The sequence below is a fragment of the Elephantulus edwardii genome, unplaced genomic scaffold, assembly GCF_000299155.1.
Source record: "Elephantulus edwardii isolate Elephantulus edwardi_28Jun2011 unplaced genomic scaffold, EleEdw1.0 scaffold00283, whole genome shotgun sequence".
NCBI classification, from domain to species: Eukaryota; Metazoa; Chordata; class Mammalia; order Macroscelidea; family Macroscelididae; genus Elephantulus; species Elephantulus edwardii.
Genome location: NW_006400033.1, coordinates 2,074,555 through 2,094,797, shown reverse-complemented (window position 1 = coordinate 2,094,797; position 20,243 = coordinate 2,074,555). Strand labels below are relative to the sequence as shown.

The window sequence follows — 20,243 nt, the reverse complement described above, 5'->3', positions numbered from 1 at the left end:
GGCACATAACAACAACAACATGTAAAACAATTCTCAAATTTGCCCTGTCCTGATCCAGTCTCGCTGACTTGACACACCTACCCCCATTGCCCTAGTTACTTTATCAGTCCGTATCATCTGGGGTCTTCCTCTCTTGAGCTGTCGCTCCTCCTTTTCAAGCATAATGTCCTTCTCCAAGGATCTGTCTTTCCTGGCTTTGTGCCCAAAGTGTGTGAGACAGAGCTTTAACATCCTATTTATTATATTCAGCCAAAAGAAAAAATTTAAAAAATCATCTTGTCCTCCAGGGATAAATTCTGTGTACCTCATGTATTGCTCTTTAAAAGACACAGATATTTTATAAAAGTATTCTGCTTCTTCACTTACCAATGTGTGGTAAACATCTTTCCATATCTTCTATGTGACACCAAATATAATAATTGTATCTTAACACATATCTTACTACTTTTGTACACATCCTTAATTTTCCCTTAGGATACATTCCTTGAAGTGGCACACCTCCAGATGGCCCATGAGAAGAATTTACTGGCTTACTTTTTACACTAACAGATAACAGGATATGAAAAATTGCCCATGATAATTTTTCAAAAAAGCCTTTGGCAGGTTTGCAGGCTTACAGGTAGTTCAAGGCATCTTGGTGCTTCTGCTAGTTCAAAGGTCAGCTGTTTGGACCACCATCCAGCCCCTGTGCAGAAGACCTGTCACTTCTGGCCCAAGAAACCCCCTGGGCCCCTTCTGGTGGTATCCACTCAGGACACACAGTAGCCATGAAAGTGGCTAATATATCCCAGAATCCAAGTTATTTTTCGTAAGTTCTTCAAATGCAAGTAGAACCTTCTTTACTAAAGTGGAACCATTTCTTTTCTTCATTTTCTTTTACCACTTTGGCAAGTGGTCAAGCCCATAAGGACTTTGCTCTTTGATTCACTAGATCACTGCTTCCTAGGATTTCTATTACCTTTTTAATGTGATTTTCAATATAAGAAGATGACCTTATCCAAGGTCTTCCTAGAAGAGTACTTGGCTTAGAAGGACCTTTTGCTGAGTAATGGGATCCACTAGGGGGCAGTGTGGAGCCACTGGTCTTAACACATGTTGAGTACCAACTCCTAGCTGACCCACTCACTAGCAGATTTTCAGTGGCAGGAAATCACAAGAGGAAATTGCCCATTTTTCTTCCACAGCGAAACTAGTAGATTCAAATTCAGTACCTTTGTGTTGGCAGCACAGCTCCTTACCACTAAGCTACCACAGCTCATATGTGGATCTGTGAGATTTTCAATAATACTTTGAATTATACACCAATTAGGCTTTGTCGCTGGTGATATGACTTCTGTAGATTAGCGTTCACAATGTTGCTATGCTTAGGTTACTATTTTTATTGGCTTGAAATAATTTATATTTGCACCAACTATTTGTAAATAGGGAGCTCTGGTGGCCTCGTTGCAAGAAGCTGTGCTGCAATTCCAAAAGCTTGTAGTTCAAGGCTGCTCCACCTGAGAAGGATGAGCAGTCTTCTCCCGTGAGATTTACAGCTTCTCAAAACCCTCTGGGTGGTCAGCTATGGGCTGGTTCTGAATGGACAGTGCACAACAACATCAACAACTTGTAAATAGTAGAGTGCCTGGCACATGTTCTGTAATCAGACTATCTTTGAAGCAGTCGGGTTACACTACTAATCAGGCAGTTTGCTGCCCTCAGCTTTTGCACACACTTACTTGTTGTGAGTTGTTTCATCTTACTGGCTTTCCCTCAGGGAGCAGCCAGTGGATTCGACCTGGGTTTGCAGTGGCTTCTCACCACTAGGCCACCAGTACTCTCAGAGTTTCCAAGAATTTCTAAGAATGCAATCGTTTTCATGTGGCCTAGTGGTAAGGAATTGCTCTGCCAAACCCAAGGCAGGTGATTGAAATCTACCAGCTGCTCCACAGGGCAAAGATGGGAAATCTCTCACGGAGTTTACAATCTCTGAAAACCCACTGTCAGGTCATGTATTGGTTGGTTCTGACTTAATAGCATACAACATGTGTGTGTTTTGTTTGTGTATTTATATATGTATAAAATGTTGTTAATGGGCTTTCGAGTCACTTGTGACTCATAGCGACCCTTTGTACAACAGCTCTGAAATCTGCTCTGTCCTGAGCCATTCTCACTGACTCCAACGCACCTATCCCCATTGCCCTAGTCACTGTATGAGTCCATTTTATCTGGGGTCTTCCTCTCCTGTACTGTCCCTCCACCCTTCATAGTGTGATGTCCTTCTCCAGGGATCGATCCCTCCTGGCCATGTGCCCAAAATATATAAGACGGGGCTACGAAATCGTAGTCTCCAAGGAGAAAGTTAGTTTCACACTCTCCAAGACCTACTTGTTTTCTTGGTGGCCCATGGTATATTCAAAGACTCTTCCCAGCCCCACAACGCAATGGCATCTATTCTTCTGTCTAAATAAATACACGTTCAAAGTACAAGACATTAGTGAAAATGAGAAGGCACTTGGGAATAGTATGCCACATTTAGATGAGTTGAGAATGCAGACGTGGGGATTTTTAGTATTGAGGTAGTGTGTATTGACACATCGTATGGCCACACTAAATGTTTCTTAGTCCTCCTCCTTGCCCATCACAGATGATGATGAGCCAGTGAGTGAGCTCTGGAACATTTGCATGCACACCAGCATGGTCGGGTGACCTCTGCCCTTATCTGGTCTTTCTCAGGTGTGATGGGTGGACGCATCTTTGTGCCCCTTGTTCTCGGAGCCCTCTGCCACCTGTAGTGTCTGTATCGATCTCTCTTGAACTGTCCATCTGTGGAGGACCTTCTGAGACATTGGCCACGTCCTGGTGCCCCTGCGTTGTTGACTCTGGCCAGCCCCGAGGCAGACAGGGGTGGAGAAGAAGGGTTCAAGGGAGAGGGAAGGCCCTTGGGCTCATGCAGCGGCATGCGGCCTGCCTCTTGTTTTGTGTTCTGTGCTTTACTGGCCTTAGATAAGCACGCTTCCTGTTCCCCACTGAGTCTACACAGATCCTACTTCCTTTCTCTTCAATACCTGGGATGCCTTCCAGCTTTGCCACCCACAGGAGAAAATCCGCACACTCCAGTGTTCCCAGGCCTGCTTTTAGTCAATGAACTTTCTGAAAAGTATTCATTTATCTTTCCACTGTTCAGCCACATTCTTTGTGGCCCTCTCATCTATGTGTAGAAACAGAATTCCTCACTTTGCCAGCTAGGAAAGGCATCTTCCTTGGACTAGTCTGCTCCTTCTTCCCAGCACCCAGTATATCTAGCACCACTCTTAAAGTTATATGTGTAAATAGATGATACCTTAGTAATTGACCCAGTGACTGTCAACTTGAACATCAGAGGTGCTGAGAATGGCATAGGATAGGGCAAGTGTCAAATCATTTGTTCTTAGGGTCAACTATGAGTTAAGTCTTCTTGATGACAATTGAAAACAGCATTGTTCTCTAGTTCCTCTCTTAACCTGTCATATGCTGACTTCCCTACAAAGGCATGGTGGTTATATGATTCCACTTAGGAAATGTTTGCAACCAGCAAATGCAGAGAGAAGCAAAGTCCACTGTGGCGGAGGGCCTAGGAGTGGAAAAGTAGTGCATGATGGCTACATAGTTTGCATTTAGTCATGAAAAATGCTCAGATGGTTTCAAAACACTAAGTGTAGGTAATAACACAGAACTGTATACTTGAAATGGGACTTTTAACATCTCTATGCTGAAAAATGTACTTTTAATGTGTGGCAATATTTTTATATATATATTTTTTCCACAGTATATTTGTTTCTTGCTTTTATTTTATATTAGTTTGCTTACAAAATCCAGATACATTGTGTTTCACACTATCTTTCATTGACATTGTGTTTCATACAATTATTCATTATGTTTTATAAAATTAATCACCCATTGCAGGTCCCCACTGGATCATTCCCATTTCCTTCCCCTCCTCCCTCTATCCACCAGGTTGTGCAACCCTTTGCTTTCGCCCCTATCCAACCTCACCCCTCTGTTCCCACCTCTTTGCTTCTTGGGTCTTCATACATGTTTTACTTGTTATCCTTCTAATTTTACAATAATGATCTTATACAGTATTTGTCATTATGAGACTGAGTTAGTTCACTCAGCATAATGCTCCACATTATGTAGTATTTTTTTTTTTTTAAATCGTTGCTCCTCAGAGCAATTGTGAATGTACCACAATTTCTCAATGCACTGAGTTGTGGTTGGACAGTTGGGGCTGTTTCCATGTCCTTGTGATGGTGAATAATGCTGCTATGAACACTGATGTACAAATCTGTCTCAGTTTTCATTTCCTTGGGGTATATTCTTTGTAGTGGAATACCTTGGTCATAAGGGATTTCTGTGTTCACCTTTTTGAGGAAACGCCAAACTGCCTTCCAGAGTGGTTGTACCATTTTACAATCCCACCAGGAGTATAGGACACTTCCCACCTCACCACATCTTTTCCAACATTTATTGCTTGCTGCCCTGCTAAACTTTGCCACTGCTATTGGCATGAAATTATGTCTCCTTGATTACCACAATATATTTTATGAAAAATCTGTCCTGTGGAATATCACACACATTCTTAGACATGTTGTTGCCATTTGGTGAATTCAGGGTCATGACAGCCCATGTAGTCTTCTTATCTGCATCTTAACAGAAGCAGGTTGCTAGGCCTGTGTTCTGTACTTTCGCCGGAGGATTCAGACAACCAGAGGCTCTGCATAGATACCTGCATATGTGTGAGGTGTTCACTCTCCACACACAGCACCTTGATCAGTTATTATGCAGGTTTCTAAGAAGGGGAAAGTACCTGTAGTTTTAAAGCTAAGCAATGACATTGTAGAAACATTATGCTCGGGACAAGTTAAGAGAAGGCAAGAGATATAGTGAAAAGAATTTGAGGCCCCTTCCTTACCCCCCACCACTCTATTTTCTGATATAAACCACAGACACTTTTTTAATCTTAAGACAAAGTGACATGTCAACATACCTTATGACCTGCCACCCTCTGGATTGCTGCACTTGACAGTTTTCTCAGATTGTCCATTGATAGTGGACAGTGAACCAAAGTCAGGAGAGCAGGTGCAGAGACATGGCTGCTAAGTGGCCTGGCTATGAACTCAGTAAGGCCTGGTTTTGAAAGCTTTCTGGAGCCCACCTTACTTAATGCTGAGGGGAGCAACTTGGCATTAATGCAGGCTCTGAATTATAGGTACAAAGATAGAGATGAAAATGGCTAATATTGTTCTTAACCTAATTAAGTAGTATGTTGTGATGCCAACCCAGAGGTGGGCAGTTCAAGTCCACCAACTGCACCCTTGTTGGGAAACAGATAGGCCATCACCTCCTGGAAGATTTGCAACCTCTTAAAACTCTCTGGACAGTTAGCGTGAGGTTATGATGGCTCAAGAGCAATGAGAGAGGAGCAGGTAGGGAAATGTATTCATTACTTTATATTCAGTTTACTGGGTATATTTCCAACTCTTTGAGAAAGGTGTAGATGTACCATTTTACTTTCCCACCAGCACTGACTAAGAGTTGTAATCTCTCCACAACCTCACTAGCATTTGTTGTTTGCTGCTCTGTTGAACTTTGCTATTATTGCTGGGGGTGGAGGGGGGAGTGGATATCTCATAGTTGTATTGATTTGCATCTCTCTGAGAGCTAGGGATTTTAAATATTTCTTCCTGTGTTTGTTTACCATCTGAATGTCTGCTTTGGTGAAATGTCTATTCATATCCTGTGCACATTTTGTGATTGGGTTATCTTTTTCTTATTGAGGTACTAGAGTATTCTATAAATTTTAGATATATGTTCTTATCAGATAAATTATTGCCAAATATTTTTTCCTGGTCTGTGAATTTCTTTTTACCCAATTAGAGGTTTTTTTATGTACATAGGGATTTGATTCTTAGACGATCCCATTCATTTATGTTTTCTCTCCTTCTTGCAAGTTTTTCATTATGCTTTGAAGTCTGTTCATGCTATGGATTAAGGCCTCTAGAGTTGTTCATAGTTTTTCTGATGAATTTTAATAGTCTTTGGTTTTAATCCTAGGTCCCCGATCCACCTTGAGTTGTTTGTTCTTTGTGTATGATGTGAAGTGTGTGTCTTGTGCACACTTTCTGCACACAGTTCTCCCAGCACCATTTGTTAAAGAGACTGTTGTTTCCCCATTTAACTGATTTCATCTCCTTGTCAAAAATCAGTTGACCATAGGTAGTTGAGCTGATTTTTAGGTTCTCAATTCTATTCTAGTGATCTAGGTGTCTCTCACTGTACCAGTTCCAAATTGTCTTTACCACCACAACTGTGTAGTAGTATTTAAGATGAGCACGAGTGATGCCTCCTACCTTGTTTCTCTTTTTCAGTGGTGCTTTGCTTATTTGGGATCTCTTCCAATTCCAGATAAAATTGAAAATTGTCCCAAAGGCATTGGTCTACTTTATGCAAGGTCCCAAATTCCTGATACATGTGAAGCAATTGAAAATAAACTTGGATTAGACATACTTTAAACTTTAAACGGCTCTTTATCACTCTTAACAGTGGATTTGCCCAATGTAACACATTTTTTGATATCTTGACTGTTTTGTTTTTTGTTTTGTTTTCAATTTCTTGACTTTTTCTATAGATTCAAGTAAAATGATCTTGTTGTCAACTTCATTCTTTTCTTCATTTATTACGATGCTGGCAACTGATCCTGTTGTGAAGACTTTTTTTTTATGTTGAGGGACTCTGGTTGCCCAATGGGTAAAGCGTTGCAGTGTCAACTCAGAGGCAGATGAGTGGTTCAAATCCACCATATATGCTCCTTAGCAAAAAAGGTGGGCAGTCTCTTCCTGTTCAATTTACAGTCTGAAAATATGCATAAGGGTCAGCTGAGTAAGTTCTGACTCAATGCCAGTAAGGTTCTTTTTCTTTCTTTTTTTTTTAAAAGAAGAATAAGTTGTTTTGGTTTTGGTGGGTTTTTGGTTTTGTTTTTATATTCAGGTATAATCCATATTGAAGGCTAGATATAGTCAGATTTCTTCAATAAATGTTTCAAGATCTCTTCACTTTTTCCAAGCTTGTAATCCACATAATGCAGTTTGTTGATGAATCTTTCTATATTTGTAATGCCACATTCTCTATGTAGTCCCATTTCTCAAATTATGAGTTCATCATGCAGATTGAATAGGTATGGAGACAGGAAACAGCCCTGATGCACTCCTTTTCTGATTTTAAACCATGCAGTTTTCCCTTGTTGTATTTGAATAATTGCTTATTTCATATACAGGTCCCTTGTGAGCATAATGAGTGCCCTGAATTCTCATCCCTCTCAGTGTTATCCATAATTTATTATGTTCCACACAGTTACTTCCTTCTGCACAGTTTCTAAAATACAATTTAACTTGTTAATATTAGATGCTCTTAATAGTAATTATGTTCGCCTGGAGTTCTGGTGTTGCTACACTTAAAACATTCAACTTAAACTGTGGCAGATTGACTCCCCTGGCTGCTCCATGTGAGATAGATAGATAGATAGATAGATAGATAGATAGATAGATTGATTTTAAAAAAATAAAATGTGATTTCATACCATTTTCCAGCCTTAGAAATCTTGTTAGGTGGTGCAACCACTGTGGAAAACAGTATGGCACTTTCTCAAAAAGTTGCAAATGGAGATACCATTTGACCCAGCAATTCCACTATTGGGAATATACTCCAAAGAGACCATAACTTCCACCCAAGCAGATATATGCACACTCATGTTTGTCACGGCCTTGTTCACAATAGCAAGGAGTTGGAAACAATCTAAGTGCCCATCAACAAACAAATGGATAGAGAAGCTGTGGTATATTCACACAATGGAATACTATGCTGCATTGAAAAACAAGGAACTCATGCAATATTATTCAAAATGGGTGAGCCTGGAGGACATTATGCTGAGTGAAATATCTCAGTCAAAAAAGGACAGATACTGCACAGTGCCACTCTTATAAAACAGGACTGACATCAGTTGGGGGGAGACTGAGAAAAATGGGTTAAATAATGTATACTGCATTGAAACAGAGGAGGGAAAAACTGTTTGAAAGGGATATGTGATTGAGTATTTTTGTCATGACAGGAGTCCAGAGCAAAGGCTGCATAGTGGAGTGGACCTGGGGGGAGGGATTATAAAACAATGAATTCTTCTTTTACTTTTCCAAGGGGGGGGAGAAAAGTGCAACAATGAATGAATGGAAATCCAAAGTCTCTGTAAATTTTTATTGAAATTAATAATAAATTTTTTTAAAAGAAATCTTGTTAGGCAGTTCTGTTCTTTCATGTTGGGTTGCTGTAATCAAAGGCAATTAGAAGATGAGAAGTCCATTTTTTTATTTTGGTCTGATTGTTGTTGATACATTGTCATTTTTAACATTTCAAGTAATTTTTTTTTAAAGTCAAAGAATTCTTCGAACACATTTCAGTAAATATGAAAACCCAGTAGTGGTGACCTTTGTCATGTTCTGTCATTGGCCATTCTTGGTCATGTTAGAGAGCACCCACAGACACCAGGCTCGTATAGGGGACCAGGTGGTTCAGCGTCTTTCCCGAGAGCTGCCAAAAGATCAGGCCTTGCAACACCCACGTCATTGTTGTAGGGTGCTTTTACATCAGCTGTAACCCAGGGTGACTCATGTTTATGACAGAAGTAATTATTGCCTCGTCCTGCACCATTCTCATGAGAACCATTAAGCTTAATTCCATCACAGCCACTGTAGCTATCCACCTATGAAGGCCCTGTGTTTCCACTGAAGCTAAATTTTACCGTCTGTAATGATCTTTCCTGATGCTGTGTTCAGCTGACTGGAGTGGAAGTCTCAACATTCTGTCCATCAGTATATGAAACCTACTTATAGTTTACCCTCGATTAGCTATCGGAGACTAAATTACATGGGAGGAGATTCCCCATCTTTATCCTGTGAGCCACTGTTGGGCTCCAGCTATCAGAGACCTGAGTGAGCTACCTACCAACTAGGCCACCAGTGATTAATGTTCAAGGACAATGACAGAATAGTAATTCACTCTTACATACCCATGAATGTTGGACTATAAATTATAAAGGAAATGCTTACAGTTATTTCACTGGTAGATCTTTTCCTTCCCTTCCATGAGAGACATGGGTTCTGCATGCAGCTGATGTACCTCACCAGGCAGCCACCAGTCTTCTGTTAGTGGAGGTTTATGTGCTAAGATGCTGAACAACATGGCAGAGCATCCAGACTAACAGGAGGAAGAATGTCCTGCTTATCTGCTTCTTAACCTGCTTCTGACAGTCAGTCAGTGACAACCCTGGGTGCCATGATGGGCTGACATACCGTGTTCATGCTTAGGACACGCTAGCACAACGGCAGCTGCCAGATGGAATTCTTGACACCTGGGTTTTCTGGGCATTATGCAGTTAAACAGTGAGACAGGCCTGTCTACACAGAGACAGGGCAGTCTGATGTGTTGCTAGTTGAAAGAGAGGGGAGACAAGTGACCTAGGTGGTATTCAACAATGTTTTAGCCAGAGAACAGACTTGGAAGCTATAAAGGCAGAGGTCTTTGTTCTTTCACCTAAGTGAGAGCCTGCAGGTAGAGGCAGCAGGTGGACTCTGCATCAGTGGGTCAGGGCAAGTGAACTAACCTTCAGGGGGAATCACTCTGGTCTGTTCACATCAGCTCAGATGGGAAGCTTAAACCACAGATAGCAGCCAGTCAGCATGTGGACATGTCCTGGGGACAGAGAGGAGGCACTCTTTGGGCAAGTGTCATAACTTGGTCTGGGATACTGTCCCTATTGGGGCCTGATGTCCTCCTGTTGCTGATCTCAGATTGGTGGTGCCCGTGGGGAAACGCTCTTCCCTCATCCATCATTCAGACCAGGCTCTTGTGTATTCCCAAATGGATCCCACTGCCATTAAGGCCATTCCAGGGCACCACCAGGCTTTCACACCTTCGTCTTCTGTGTGTTTGCAGTCTGTGGGCTAATGCTGGACAGTGCACTGTGTCATCAGGCTGTCTTCCTGTGTGCAAGGAGCTAAAGGGACCAGAGCCGACGGCACAGTACACCTTTGATAGATGTTCAACAGAAACATCCACATGTGCTGCCTTTACAATGGAATGTTTGTGTGGTGTCAGAATGCAGCTTCACACAGTGTATAGTGGATGCTTATCGTGGTTACCTGCATCATTCATTGTCATGAGCGGCTGTCTCATCTGCCTTGAGTCACAGTGATCTTGTGACGCCTCGTGCCAGCTCCATTATCACTGGAGTGTTGATGCTGTTGCCTTGGCCTTTATGTCTGTTCACCCAGTGGGAGGAATTCTTCCCTCTGCCTTGCCCTCTCCCTTTGCTAGTAACGGAATCTGTAATGGAAACACAAGAGCCAGGGGCACTGGAGAGCTAGAGACCAGGCTGTCTTCTGCCTAGGCATGCCCTTCTGTCCAGCCGTTATAGAAGCAACTGTGGGGATTCTGGGATGTGGCTTTCTTACCTGGGAAGATGCCGAAGCTCAGCTTGTGGGCATTGGCTCGTGGCAATTGATTTGATTTTGAGCTCTCGGTTCCTGCCATGCCTGGGCCCTGCTTACAGGGTTTCTTTGGGAATGTGGGCCTTAGCAAGACCTGAATGAGATTAAATGACCACAGCGTTATACAGCAGGCTTGGAGCAGGGTGGGTATGGCTGAGAGAGGAGTGCTGTACCCGCTGGAAACCAGAGGGTTAACCTCCATCGCTCATTGGCAGCCTGGCCTCTGCAGGGCATGCTGGGATTTCCTCCCAGCTGTTTTACATCATGAAGATTTGTATGTTGGGGAAATTCCAGGGCACAGCTGCAATTAATCTGCTGCAGTCTCGGCACTGGGATTCTGGGGGGCAGATTCCCCACCTCCCTTCAGGAAGGGGGCTCTGGCTCCCTGCTGAGGGCACCCTTTTAAAGTACCCTCCCTTAGTTCCACCTGGCCAGTTGTTCATCCAGGGAGGGTTTTGAAAGGGACCGAAGAAGCAGTAAGGTAGCCAGGGAAGCAGTGTCTCTATTTGGTCTATTAGCTGGAATAATTCTGCTATCAGCTGGCAAATGGATAACAAAAAGAATGTTTTTGTTCACTCTTGCTTAAATATGTAGAAGTAAAAAAATCTTCACATACTCCTGATTAATTTTTTTACAAATAGAAGAAGAGCATGAAGACCACCAAGACCACCTTGGGGCTTACCTCAGAAAGGCCAGGGTGCTTTGGTGTAAGAAAATTTGTAAAGCTCCCAAATAAGCCCATTACAAGAAACCACATTTTGTTAGATGCTGGGAGAATTGAACAACTGTTCCAATGAAAAAAATTTAAAAATAGGAATGGAGTCATCCTTTCTTTACAAATTAAAGGCGTGTTCTAAACCACAACCTAACTCTCCTTAGTTGTGAACCACAGGGATAGAATTTCCCCATGTGGTAAGTTCCATATAACCCCCTAAAAGGATTTCCCAGACAGAATAAGATTGGGAAACCCTGGTATCTGGTCTGTCTCCAAGTCACACGGAAGCATATTCAGTAGCACAAGCTAGGTGACCACAGGCGGCGAGGCAGTACCAGCCCCTAGCTTCCCTCCGCCGGTGATCTGAGGTACATCTTAACGGGTAACACTGCCCATTTTTCTCCTCAGAAGGTTTGGTGGATTCCGACCCCTGACTTTACCATTACTGTCTTTTGGGTGGGCCTTTTCTTTCAGGGCCATGATGTGATGATCACAGAATTTTCATTGGCATATTTTGGAGTTGTATCCACCTGCCAGTCTTACTTGCCTGTCTTAGTAGAGTCGAGTCTGTCTTCCTTGCCTGTCTCGGTAGAGTCTGCTGGAACCCACTGCGTCATAGCTGCTTAGGCTTTCATTGCCTTAGCTTTACATGCTGGAATTGGCCAGAAAGCCCCCCAAAGTGGCAGCTATCTCTAGTGCTTGGCCACCCATTGCTTTAAGGCCATACGGGTTGGCTGTTTTACATTGGCATCCTCCCCCAGACCATTGCCTACGTATCTCCCTTTGTGAAGACAGCACCCTGGATACATTGGTTACTACCATGCTGGACTTGTGTGGCGCCTTGAATGGCGCCTACACTGGGCTTGGAGAAACCAGCAGTTTTCATTTGCCTTTGTTATTCAGTCCTTGGAGAGGGACATCACACTTGGGAGGGTGAAGGGTCAGTGCAAGAGAGGAAGACCCTCGATGAGATAGATTGACACAGTGACTAGGGTAATGGGGGGTGGGTATGTCAGAGACCACAAGGTTGGCTCAGGATAGAGCAGGTTTCAGAGCTGTTGTACACAGGGTGGCTATGAGTCCCAAGCAACTCAGTGGCACATAACAACAACAGCAGCAAATGTTACTCACGCCTGCCCAGCCCCCCTAGTCTTTGATGCTAAGTAGGGTGCGCTGCTACCCGCCACAGTCCCCTTTCCCGTTGTCTTTTGTGGTCAGGGCATTCCATGGCTAAATCCCGGGAATTTCTCTAATCCAAGTTGTCTCCATGACCCTCTATTGCTTTAAAAGAAATGTTATTGTCAGTTTGTAATGGCTGACCAGAACCAAACACACTCTTGTTTAAAAGAATAAAAAGTAACAAAAATAACATAAAGTAAAACCAATAATGAAAACAAGGCAATATTGTTATGTACGGTTGAGTAAAAATCCACCCATGGGAGCAGTGGGTGGATTTAACCACATACCTTTCAGATTGCAGTGCAACTTCTTGCCACTAGTCCACCAGAGCTCCTTTTTAAAGCAATATTTTTAGGTGCCCTCCAATCAAGAACAACCTGAGTGACCTTATGAACAACAGATCTGAACCCTGTCCTGTCCTGTGCCATCATGACACTTCCTGATATATTGCAGCAGTCACCATGTCTATCCACCTGGCTGAGAGTCTTTCTCTCCTTCAACAACCCTCCATTTTCCTGAGCATCCTATCCCTCTCCAAGAATAGCCCCTCCCAGCAACATGCCCAAAACATGGGAGACGAAGTCTCATCTTCTTTGCCTCCAGAGAACTCTTGTGTGTGTGTTTGTATGTCAGTATCCTCTGTGTCAAGGCAGACAAACCCCCGTGGAGCACATAGTGTGATAGGTATCCATTCCCAACCCCTTAGCTCCCAGCCCAGCTCTCAGCAGGTTTTCAAGGCTGTAAATCTGAATATGAGGAGAATGCCATCATTATCCTGAGGCTCCACTGTCGGGTTAGAACTGCAGAGGTTGCACAGCCTTTTGGTTATTAGTGCAAAAGGCTTCCCTTTGGCACAGTAATTCCCTGGGATACACTAATCCTTAAGGATTCTTCCTAGTGGGGTGGGCATTGCCACAACCTGTGGGTAGAGACTATTGGTTTCTAGACAGGGATACTTCCAAACACCCTTTACTGCACAGGACACTCTCCATTACAAGGCATGTCACCAGGTACACAATGAGAAACTCTGGACACTAGACCCCTCATATACCCACTGTCTCTCATGCAGTCTTACTCACCTTCCTCTCCATCCCAGCCCAGTCAGCCCCTCTAGCTGTCCAGTCCACAATTTACCTTCCTCTTCCATCTTCCAGCACGTTGTGGGAGAGATCCCTTTCGGTTAGTCATGCTCCTTAGCCAGAACTGTGTTTTATTTAACAGTGACAACTTGAGCATTGCCTTTAACTAGGATTCAGAATCATCTATTCAGAGAGCATCCCTGGAAAGCAATTAAGAATGAGGGCGATCAGCCACAAGTCTTCATGACTGCAAGCAGAGAGCTGCAGGGGTTGATGGATGCCAGAACCTTGTTGTCATTTGTTATCATTTGTTATCGTGGAAGAAGGTGGATTTGGGACACCTCTCATTAGCACCTGATCTTCGCTATTGTAGTTACACTTTTAAAAGCAATCAAATGTTGAGTGTGTTGGTGGTTCTGTAGAAGTTGAGATCCACTGTGAGCTGACCTTCAGGAAAGCACTGATGTGTGTAGACCCTGAGCCATTCGTGCAGTGGTGTAGTGTTCATGCAGTGTCTTGGTGGCCAGTCCTGTGTGAGTGAGAGCTCATCCAGGAACAGAAGAGGCTGGGAGCCGGGTTGCTGAAAGGTGATGGCCATGAGCTTGTGTGGCCCACGGTGTGGTGTGAAGTGCGGGACTGAAGTTGGGAGATCTCTGCTCTTGTCTTTGAATTGGACAAACCACAGAGCCCCTCTGTAAATGGGGTATCAGAACCCCTGTGTGTCAAAAGGACTGTAGTGAAGATTAAGATGGTTTGTTTGGGGAAATGCTTTGAAAAACAACAAATGTAGCACAAATGGTATTTGCTGAGTTCTGACTAATCATGCCAGTATTTCTCCAGTGGTTTTCACTTGCCAAGCACATTTAACCCCCCAGTTGATTAATCTGAGAAGTACAGACCTGGTGTGAGCGTAGGTGAGCTGGGCCAGTGGGGACAGGGTAGGGATGACATTCCTCAGGAGAGTGAGTCCCTAAGAACTTGAGGACCCGAGTGATAAGAAAGGCTGTGCACACAGACCCTCACATCCTACCTGTTATCTGTGCTTCTTACGAAGGTGGGTGTTCCTGTCCATGGAAGCCTTTTGGGAGCCCAATCCAGGTCCCTTTTTCAGTCCCCCCTCCATACCTTATATACAGGGAACAAGACCAGATTATTATTTTTTTTTCTTTGGAATTAAGTAACCAAGGAAGGAGTCAAAGACTTAATTTTAATTGTTTTATAAAGTATTATGGAACCACTCCTTCCTATGCTAACCTCAGATTCTACAGAGAAACTGCATGCATAGCTTCCCAGAAGCATCAGTATCCCCACTAAGATAACATGTGTGGTTATGGTCCTGAGAGTGACTAATGATTTGCTTATGAAACTAATAACTGCCGTGTATCCAATGTCTTGCACATGGAAAGCACATTGTCCACAGTCCTCGGGATCTGTGGAGTCAGCGAGGGCTGTGCGACTCTGAATTGTATAGGGGCTTGCCCAGGGTCACGAGTTCTGAACTGCCACACTAAGAATCTAAAGCATGAAAGCTCTAGTGAGGGTGTGAATGTGAGAACTGATTTGGGGATTGGTTTTTGACACATAGGAGAGGATGGCATAGTGAATAATCTTTTCAAGGTTGAGATGAGGTCCACATCCCTAAGAAGAGATAGATGGTAACTCAGGCCCAGAGTGTGTCAAGCAGGTGGTTTTTATATACTCATCCATCAGCTAGTTCTCAAAAGTCTTTATCCTCAGAAACTTACATCATTGTCACTGATTTGGAACTGGCTGGTAGCTGACCCTCTAGTGGGTGTTTGGAGGCTATAAACCATATTGGAGGAGTTTGAGCGTCTTTGTTCTGCAGAGCTGCTGATGCATTCGAGCTGCCAGGGAGGCACCATCTTTAGGCCAGCAGCTCCCTCTGGCTGTATTTGAGGGAGTGGCATCATGTGACACCACTGCCATTAAATCTATTCCAATTCATAGGGACCTTGTAGAATAAATTAACTAACTGCCCAGTGGTACCCAAAGTTGTAGTCTTAATGGTAGGAGCAATTGATGGGTTTGAACCAATAATCTTCTGGTTTAGAGTCCAGTGCTCAGCTCACTGTGCACCAGAATGCCTTATTACCTGTGATGTTGTTCATACATGCTATCAAGTTGGAACCAACTCACAGCTGACCAACATCCACTGAGTTTTCAGAGGCAGTGCATTTCATGGGGGATTGCCCATCTGTTTCCCTAAAAGCAGCTGGTGGATTTGACCTGCCTGCCTTTGGGACTGCAATGCATCTCCTTGCCACCCAGCCTCCAGAACTCCAATTACCTGTGATAAGAGATGAGAATCACTTGCCTCTCAATGAACTCCACTCTCCCATGCATAAAGCCAGGGTGTCTTGCTTGTCACCACTGTGTTTTTGCAAGGCTTTGGTTGATGCGCTGGGTATATCCATTATTTTCCCTTGTTCCCAGGTTCAACTTGGTTGTCATTTGAGTTTTCCACCAAAATCATGGGGGAACTTTCAGCATTTCCAAAGTGCAAGTGATCCTGGCCAGACTGTGATTGTTGAACGTCATTTCCCCCACATTTTTGGCTCTTCCCCTGAAACCTTTGAAGAAAACAGTTTGATCTTTAAAAAAAAAGCATTGGGAACTGTGGTGGTGCCACTGACAAACGTGTATTCTTTGCTCTAACAGTCATTTCAGAATTAGCCAAGAACAGGGCCAGGAGCTCAGTGTCCTCTTCTCACCACCTGTCCTGTGTCTTCTACTCTCTGTGCAGTACCTGCAGATGAAGTGGCCCCTCCTTGATGTCCCCTCCAGCGCCACGGTCAAGGACGCAAGGTCCCCGTCCCCAGCACACCTGGTAAGTCTTTTTCCCCCTAAAGCCTCAGCAACCCCCTTCACCCACATTGTCCTCTAGCACCACCTCAGTCCACATTGCCCAGAGCTGACAGGGTTGGCCAGGGTTCCTCCTGTGAGTATGGTGAGGACAAACTGAAAGGTCACCTCGCTGCCTCAGCACTCTGCACACATGGCAGTGTTCTTGCTTTAAATGCTGTGTTGTGGTACCTGCCTTCTTCACATCTGGGAGAGACAGGCCAGATGCCAGCCCCAGTCAGTGGCTGTCTCACTTCCTTCCCCACCTAAGGAAGTGAGGGGTGCTCCTGTTCCTCCTGTCGAGGGAGCTTCGTCTGTGCCCCCTCCTCCTCAGAGCTGCAAGGTGGAAGGTGAAGAAGCTCTTCTTTATAGGGTCTTATCAGAGAGAATTCATTACAGGTTGTATAAGCAGAAATGCCACATTGTACAGCACAGGGCTGAGGCTTCTCTGCCAAACCTTGTGGACAGTGGCTGGGGGCCTGCAAGGCTGCAGAACAGTGGGGTCAGACATGCACAGAGCTGGAATCAAAAGCTGCTTTGAGATGTTCTTTAGACATGACTTTGCTTTTCTTGAAGTGAGAGGCAACCCTTACCCGAGAAGCTCCTGGCCGTTAGCTAACAGCACTTGCCAGTTGTGGATAGAGTTCCAGAATCATAGCATGAACAGTTAGAAGGAACCCCAGCTGGCACTTTCACCCATTTTACAGACCAGGAAACTGAGGGCTTCATCGTAACTACTCAATACTAAGGTGAAAGGTATAAGAGGTACAATTTGATTACATTTTTGCTATCATAAACACCAAAGGTATCTAGGAAGAATTTTATAAAGAATTCCAGATTACTGCCATAACCATGGGTTGTTCAAAACACATTCCAGATAAAATGTTTCATCTGATTTATGAGTTTTATAGATGCCTAATGAGTTACTGTTCATTAAAAGCTTACAGGCCCCTGTCTTTCCTCTACTTTTCCACTGGCAGCTTGCCTTAAGGTCTGGTTTCGCTTATGTCTTTCCAGGGGTCCTTTCTTCCTCTTCCTTCTTTCTCACTTTTACTCATTTGCATGGCTCATCTCACAGTAGCTATGCCTCTGTTTTATTGCCTTCAGAAATCTTTAACACTTGTTTTGCTAAAAAAAAAAAAAAGAAAGAAAAAGAAGCAAGCTTACAACTCAGTAGAGGATCAAGAAGATATATAGAAAAAGAAATTATAATGGCACAATAAATCTACATGTTTTGTGGTGATCATGAGCCCTTGCAGTTTATGAAGTGGCATCTTGTGGACCTGACGAGGATTGATCTCACACAGTTCACCAGGAGAGGCTGAGTGTCTGTGTCTTCCATGTGGATTACAGTTCCATATCAAGAAGACAACTGTCTTTGCCACTGGAACAATAGGCAACATGATAGATGGAGAGAAGATTGATTGTCAACTATTTCCAGTTACATGAATCTATCGTCAACACTCATGGTAGCCACAGTCAAGTACTCAGAATGGCCGTGTATGTGCGAAACCTGCTGTCAAGGGCCTCTAGTGCTGAACAGCAGGGATGTCAGTTTAAAGACTAAGGTGCGCATGAACTATGGCATTTTTCAGTTGCTCCATATATGAAAGTTGAACAATAGGCCACCTCAGCTTCTGGGTGATTCATGGAAAGCAGCAAGGGTCAGTATGACAGATTATGGAGAGAAGCAGCTCAACAAGCTGGAGGCTTTGGAGTCCATCTACCCTGACTCCTTCACAGTACTCTCAGAAATGCCACCCACTTTTACCATTACTGTGACATCTGAGGCTAGAAAAAAATGATTAAACTGTCCAGACTACACTCAAGTTTACATATAGTGAAAAATACGCAGATGATGATATATCAGATATTTTTAAATTATTAGCATCACAGGCCGAAGAAAACCTTGGTATGATAATGATCTTTAGTGTCAGCTGTGCAAGAAAAATTAAATTAAATAGTAGGTCAGATAAAAACTAGAAGAGAAGAAGAAAAGAAAAAGAAGCAGAAGAAACATGGCACTCCTATTAACAACTGCAAATTTCTTAATATTGGAAAGCCAAGTTTGATGTAGTGCTCCTGGAAATTAAAAATAAATGAATGAAAGAAGAGGAACAAGCAGGAAAAAATAAGTTAACTGGAAAACAGCTATTTGAAACAGATAATAATCTTGATATGTCTGATACACAGTTCTTGGAGGATGCTGGAAATAATGTGGAAGTCGATGAGTCTTTTTTCCAAGAAATGGATGACTTGGAGCTGGAGGATGAGGAGGAGGATCCAGACTACAATCCTGCTGACTCGGAGAGTGACTGACCGACTGTCCCCATCGGTGGAGAGGTGTGCCTGCCACAGCACCTGTGGCTGTGCTGAGAGGGTTTCATTTCCCTTCCCTTTATTTTTTTCTTTTCTAAAAAAATAATTTTCAGGAGAATATTCTTCTGATAGCTTTCATTATTGGAAAGGAAAAAAAGTAAAGAAAGTTGAATAATAAGGAAGATTGTAAAAGAACTGTTGATACCTTTGGATTGTGGTGTTCGCAAAGCATGTTAAACCATGGTATCGTGAACTACCAAAAGAACAGACAAACCTGTCTTGGAGAACGTCCGTCTGGGTGCTCCTCAGAGGCGAGGATGGTGAAACGTTGGCTCATATACTTTGGGCATATGATCAGGAGGGTACAGTCCTTGGAGATAACATGCCAGAGAAAGTGGAGGGTCAGAAAGAGGAGGACCCTTGACAAGGTGGCTTGACGCAAAGCCTGTAGCAGTGGGTTGAAGCATAGCAACAATTATGGGCAGGATGGGCATGGGGTTATTGATCATAGAGTCACATGGGTCTCTTTGAATCATAGTTGACTCTGTGGTACCTAACAAGGAACTGATAGTGCCAGGACCCAGGAGTCATGAGACCAGATGGCTCTGACCCCTCGCACTGTCATTCACACTACCTAGTGGTGTGGTGGGCCAAGCATTGGGCACTTAACCAAAAGTTTGGCAGTTCCAACTCAAGAATTACTTTGTAAGGAAAAAAAAAGTGACTGTCCACCAAGACTTAAAGCCTCAGAGACCTGCTGGCAGTTGTACTCTGTCCTGGAGTATTATGGAGTCAGAACTGACTGTAAGGCATTGGTGTGTGATGGGAGCAGAGAATGCAGGTACCCTCTAGTGGTAAGAACCAGCAAGGACAAAACCTGCCTTTCCACCCTACAGGAATCTGGCTTTACTTGACTGCTCTTCTCAGACCTCTGCCCTTCCCAGTCACTGCCTGCTTCCCCCCATGCTATGCTGTCTATCCCCAACAGATCCTAAGATGACTAGCTCTTCTGCCCTCTCCTCTGTCCAGTTCACCTAGCTCTCCATATTAAAATTTCCATCCACCTTTAGAAGTTATTCCCCTTCTTGACCCGTGTGTGGGGCAGCTGTCTGGTGTGCTGTTGAGCTCTGCTGCACACTAGGTGGTTGTGGGCCTTGTTCTCCCTAAAGGCTTTCAGAGAACTGCCTCATAATGTACTCCTAGCCACAAGGAGGCCTAGTGCTGCGCTCCACGGGGGCTCGGAGGCAGCACTGACTTGAAGCCATTGCTTTATAGAGTTTCTTCTCAGACTCATACCTGTATTTTGATTTTTCCATCCTTTCTGCTGCAGTAACCACTTCATCCTTGAAATTCAACATAAAAAAACTAGTACTGGCCTTCTTCCTCCTGTGAATATTAGCCTGTTTTGTTTCCAGTGTTCACCACCCAGCTTCTCAGTAAGAACTGCACTGAACACCTCCATCACCGTTTTATTTGTCCTCATGTCCATAGCAGCTTGACTTAGTTCTCCAGTGTGACATCTGACAATATTTA

At 43.7% G+C, this 20,243-nt stretch overlaps 1 protein-coding gene and 1 pseudogene across 1 annotated transcript in view; both read left to right on the top strand.

The window, feature by feature from the left end:
- Positions 1-20,243, top strand: part of TCF7L1 (transcription factor 7-like 1 (T-cell specific, HMG-box)) — a 170,630-nt gene that overhangs the window by 137,270 nt on the left and 13,117 nt on the right. Inside the window, exon 7 of the mRNA XM_006900397.1 lies at positions 16,294-16,377. Within this exon, the coding sequence (XP_006900459.1) occupies positions 16,294-16,377 (84 nt within the window). The remainder of the gene's footprint in view (positions 1-16,293; positions 16,378-20,243) is intronic.
- On the top strand, positions 18,062-18,710 carry LOC102860349 (annotated as a pseudogene).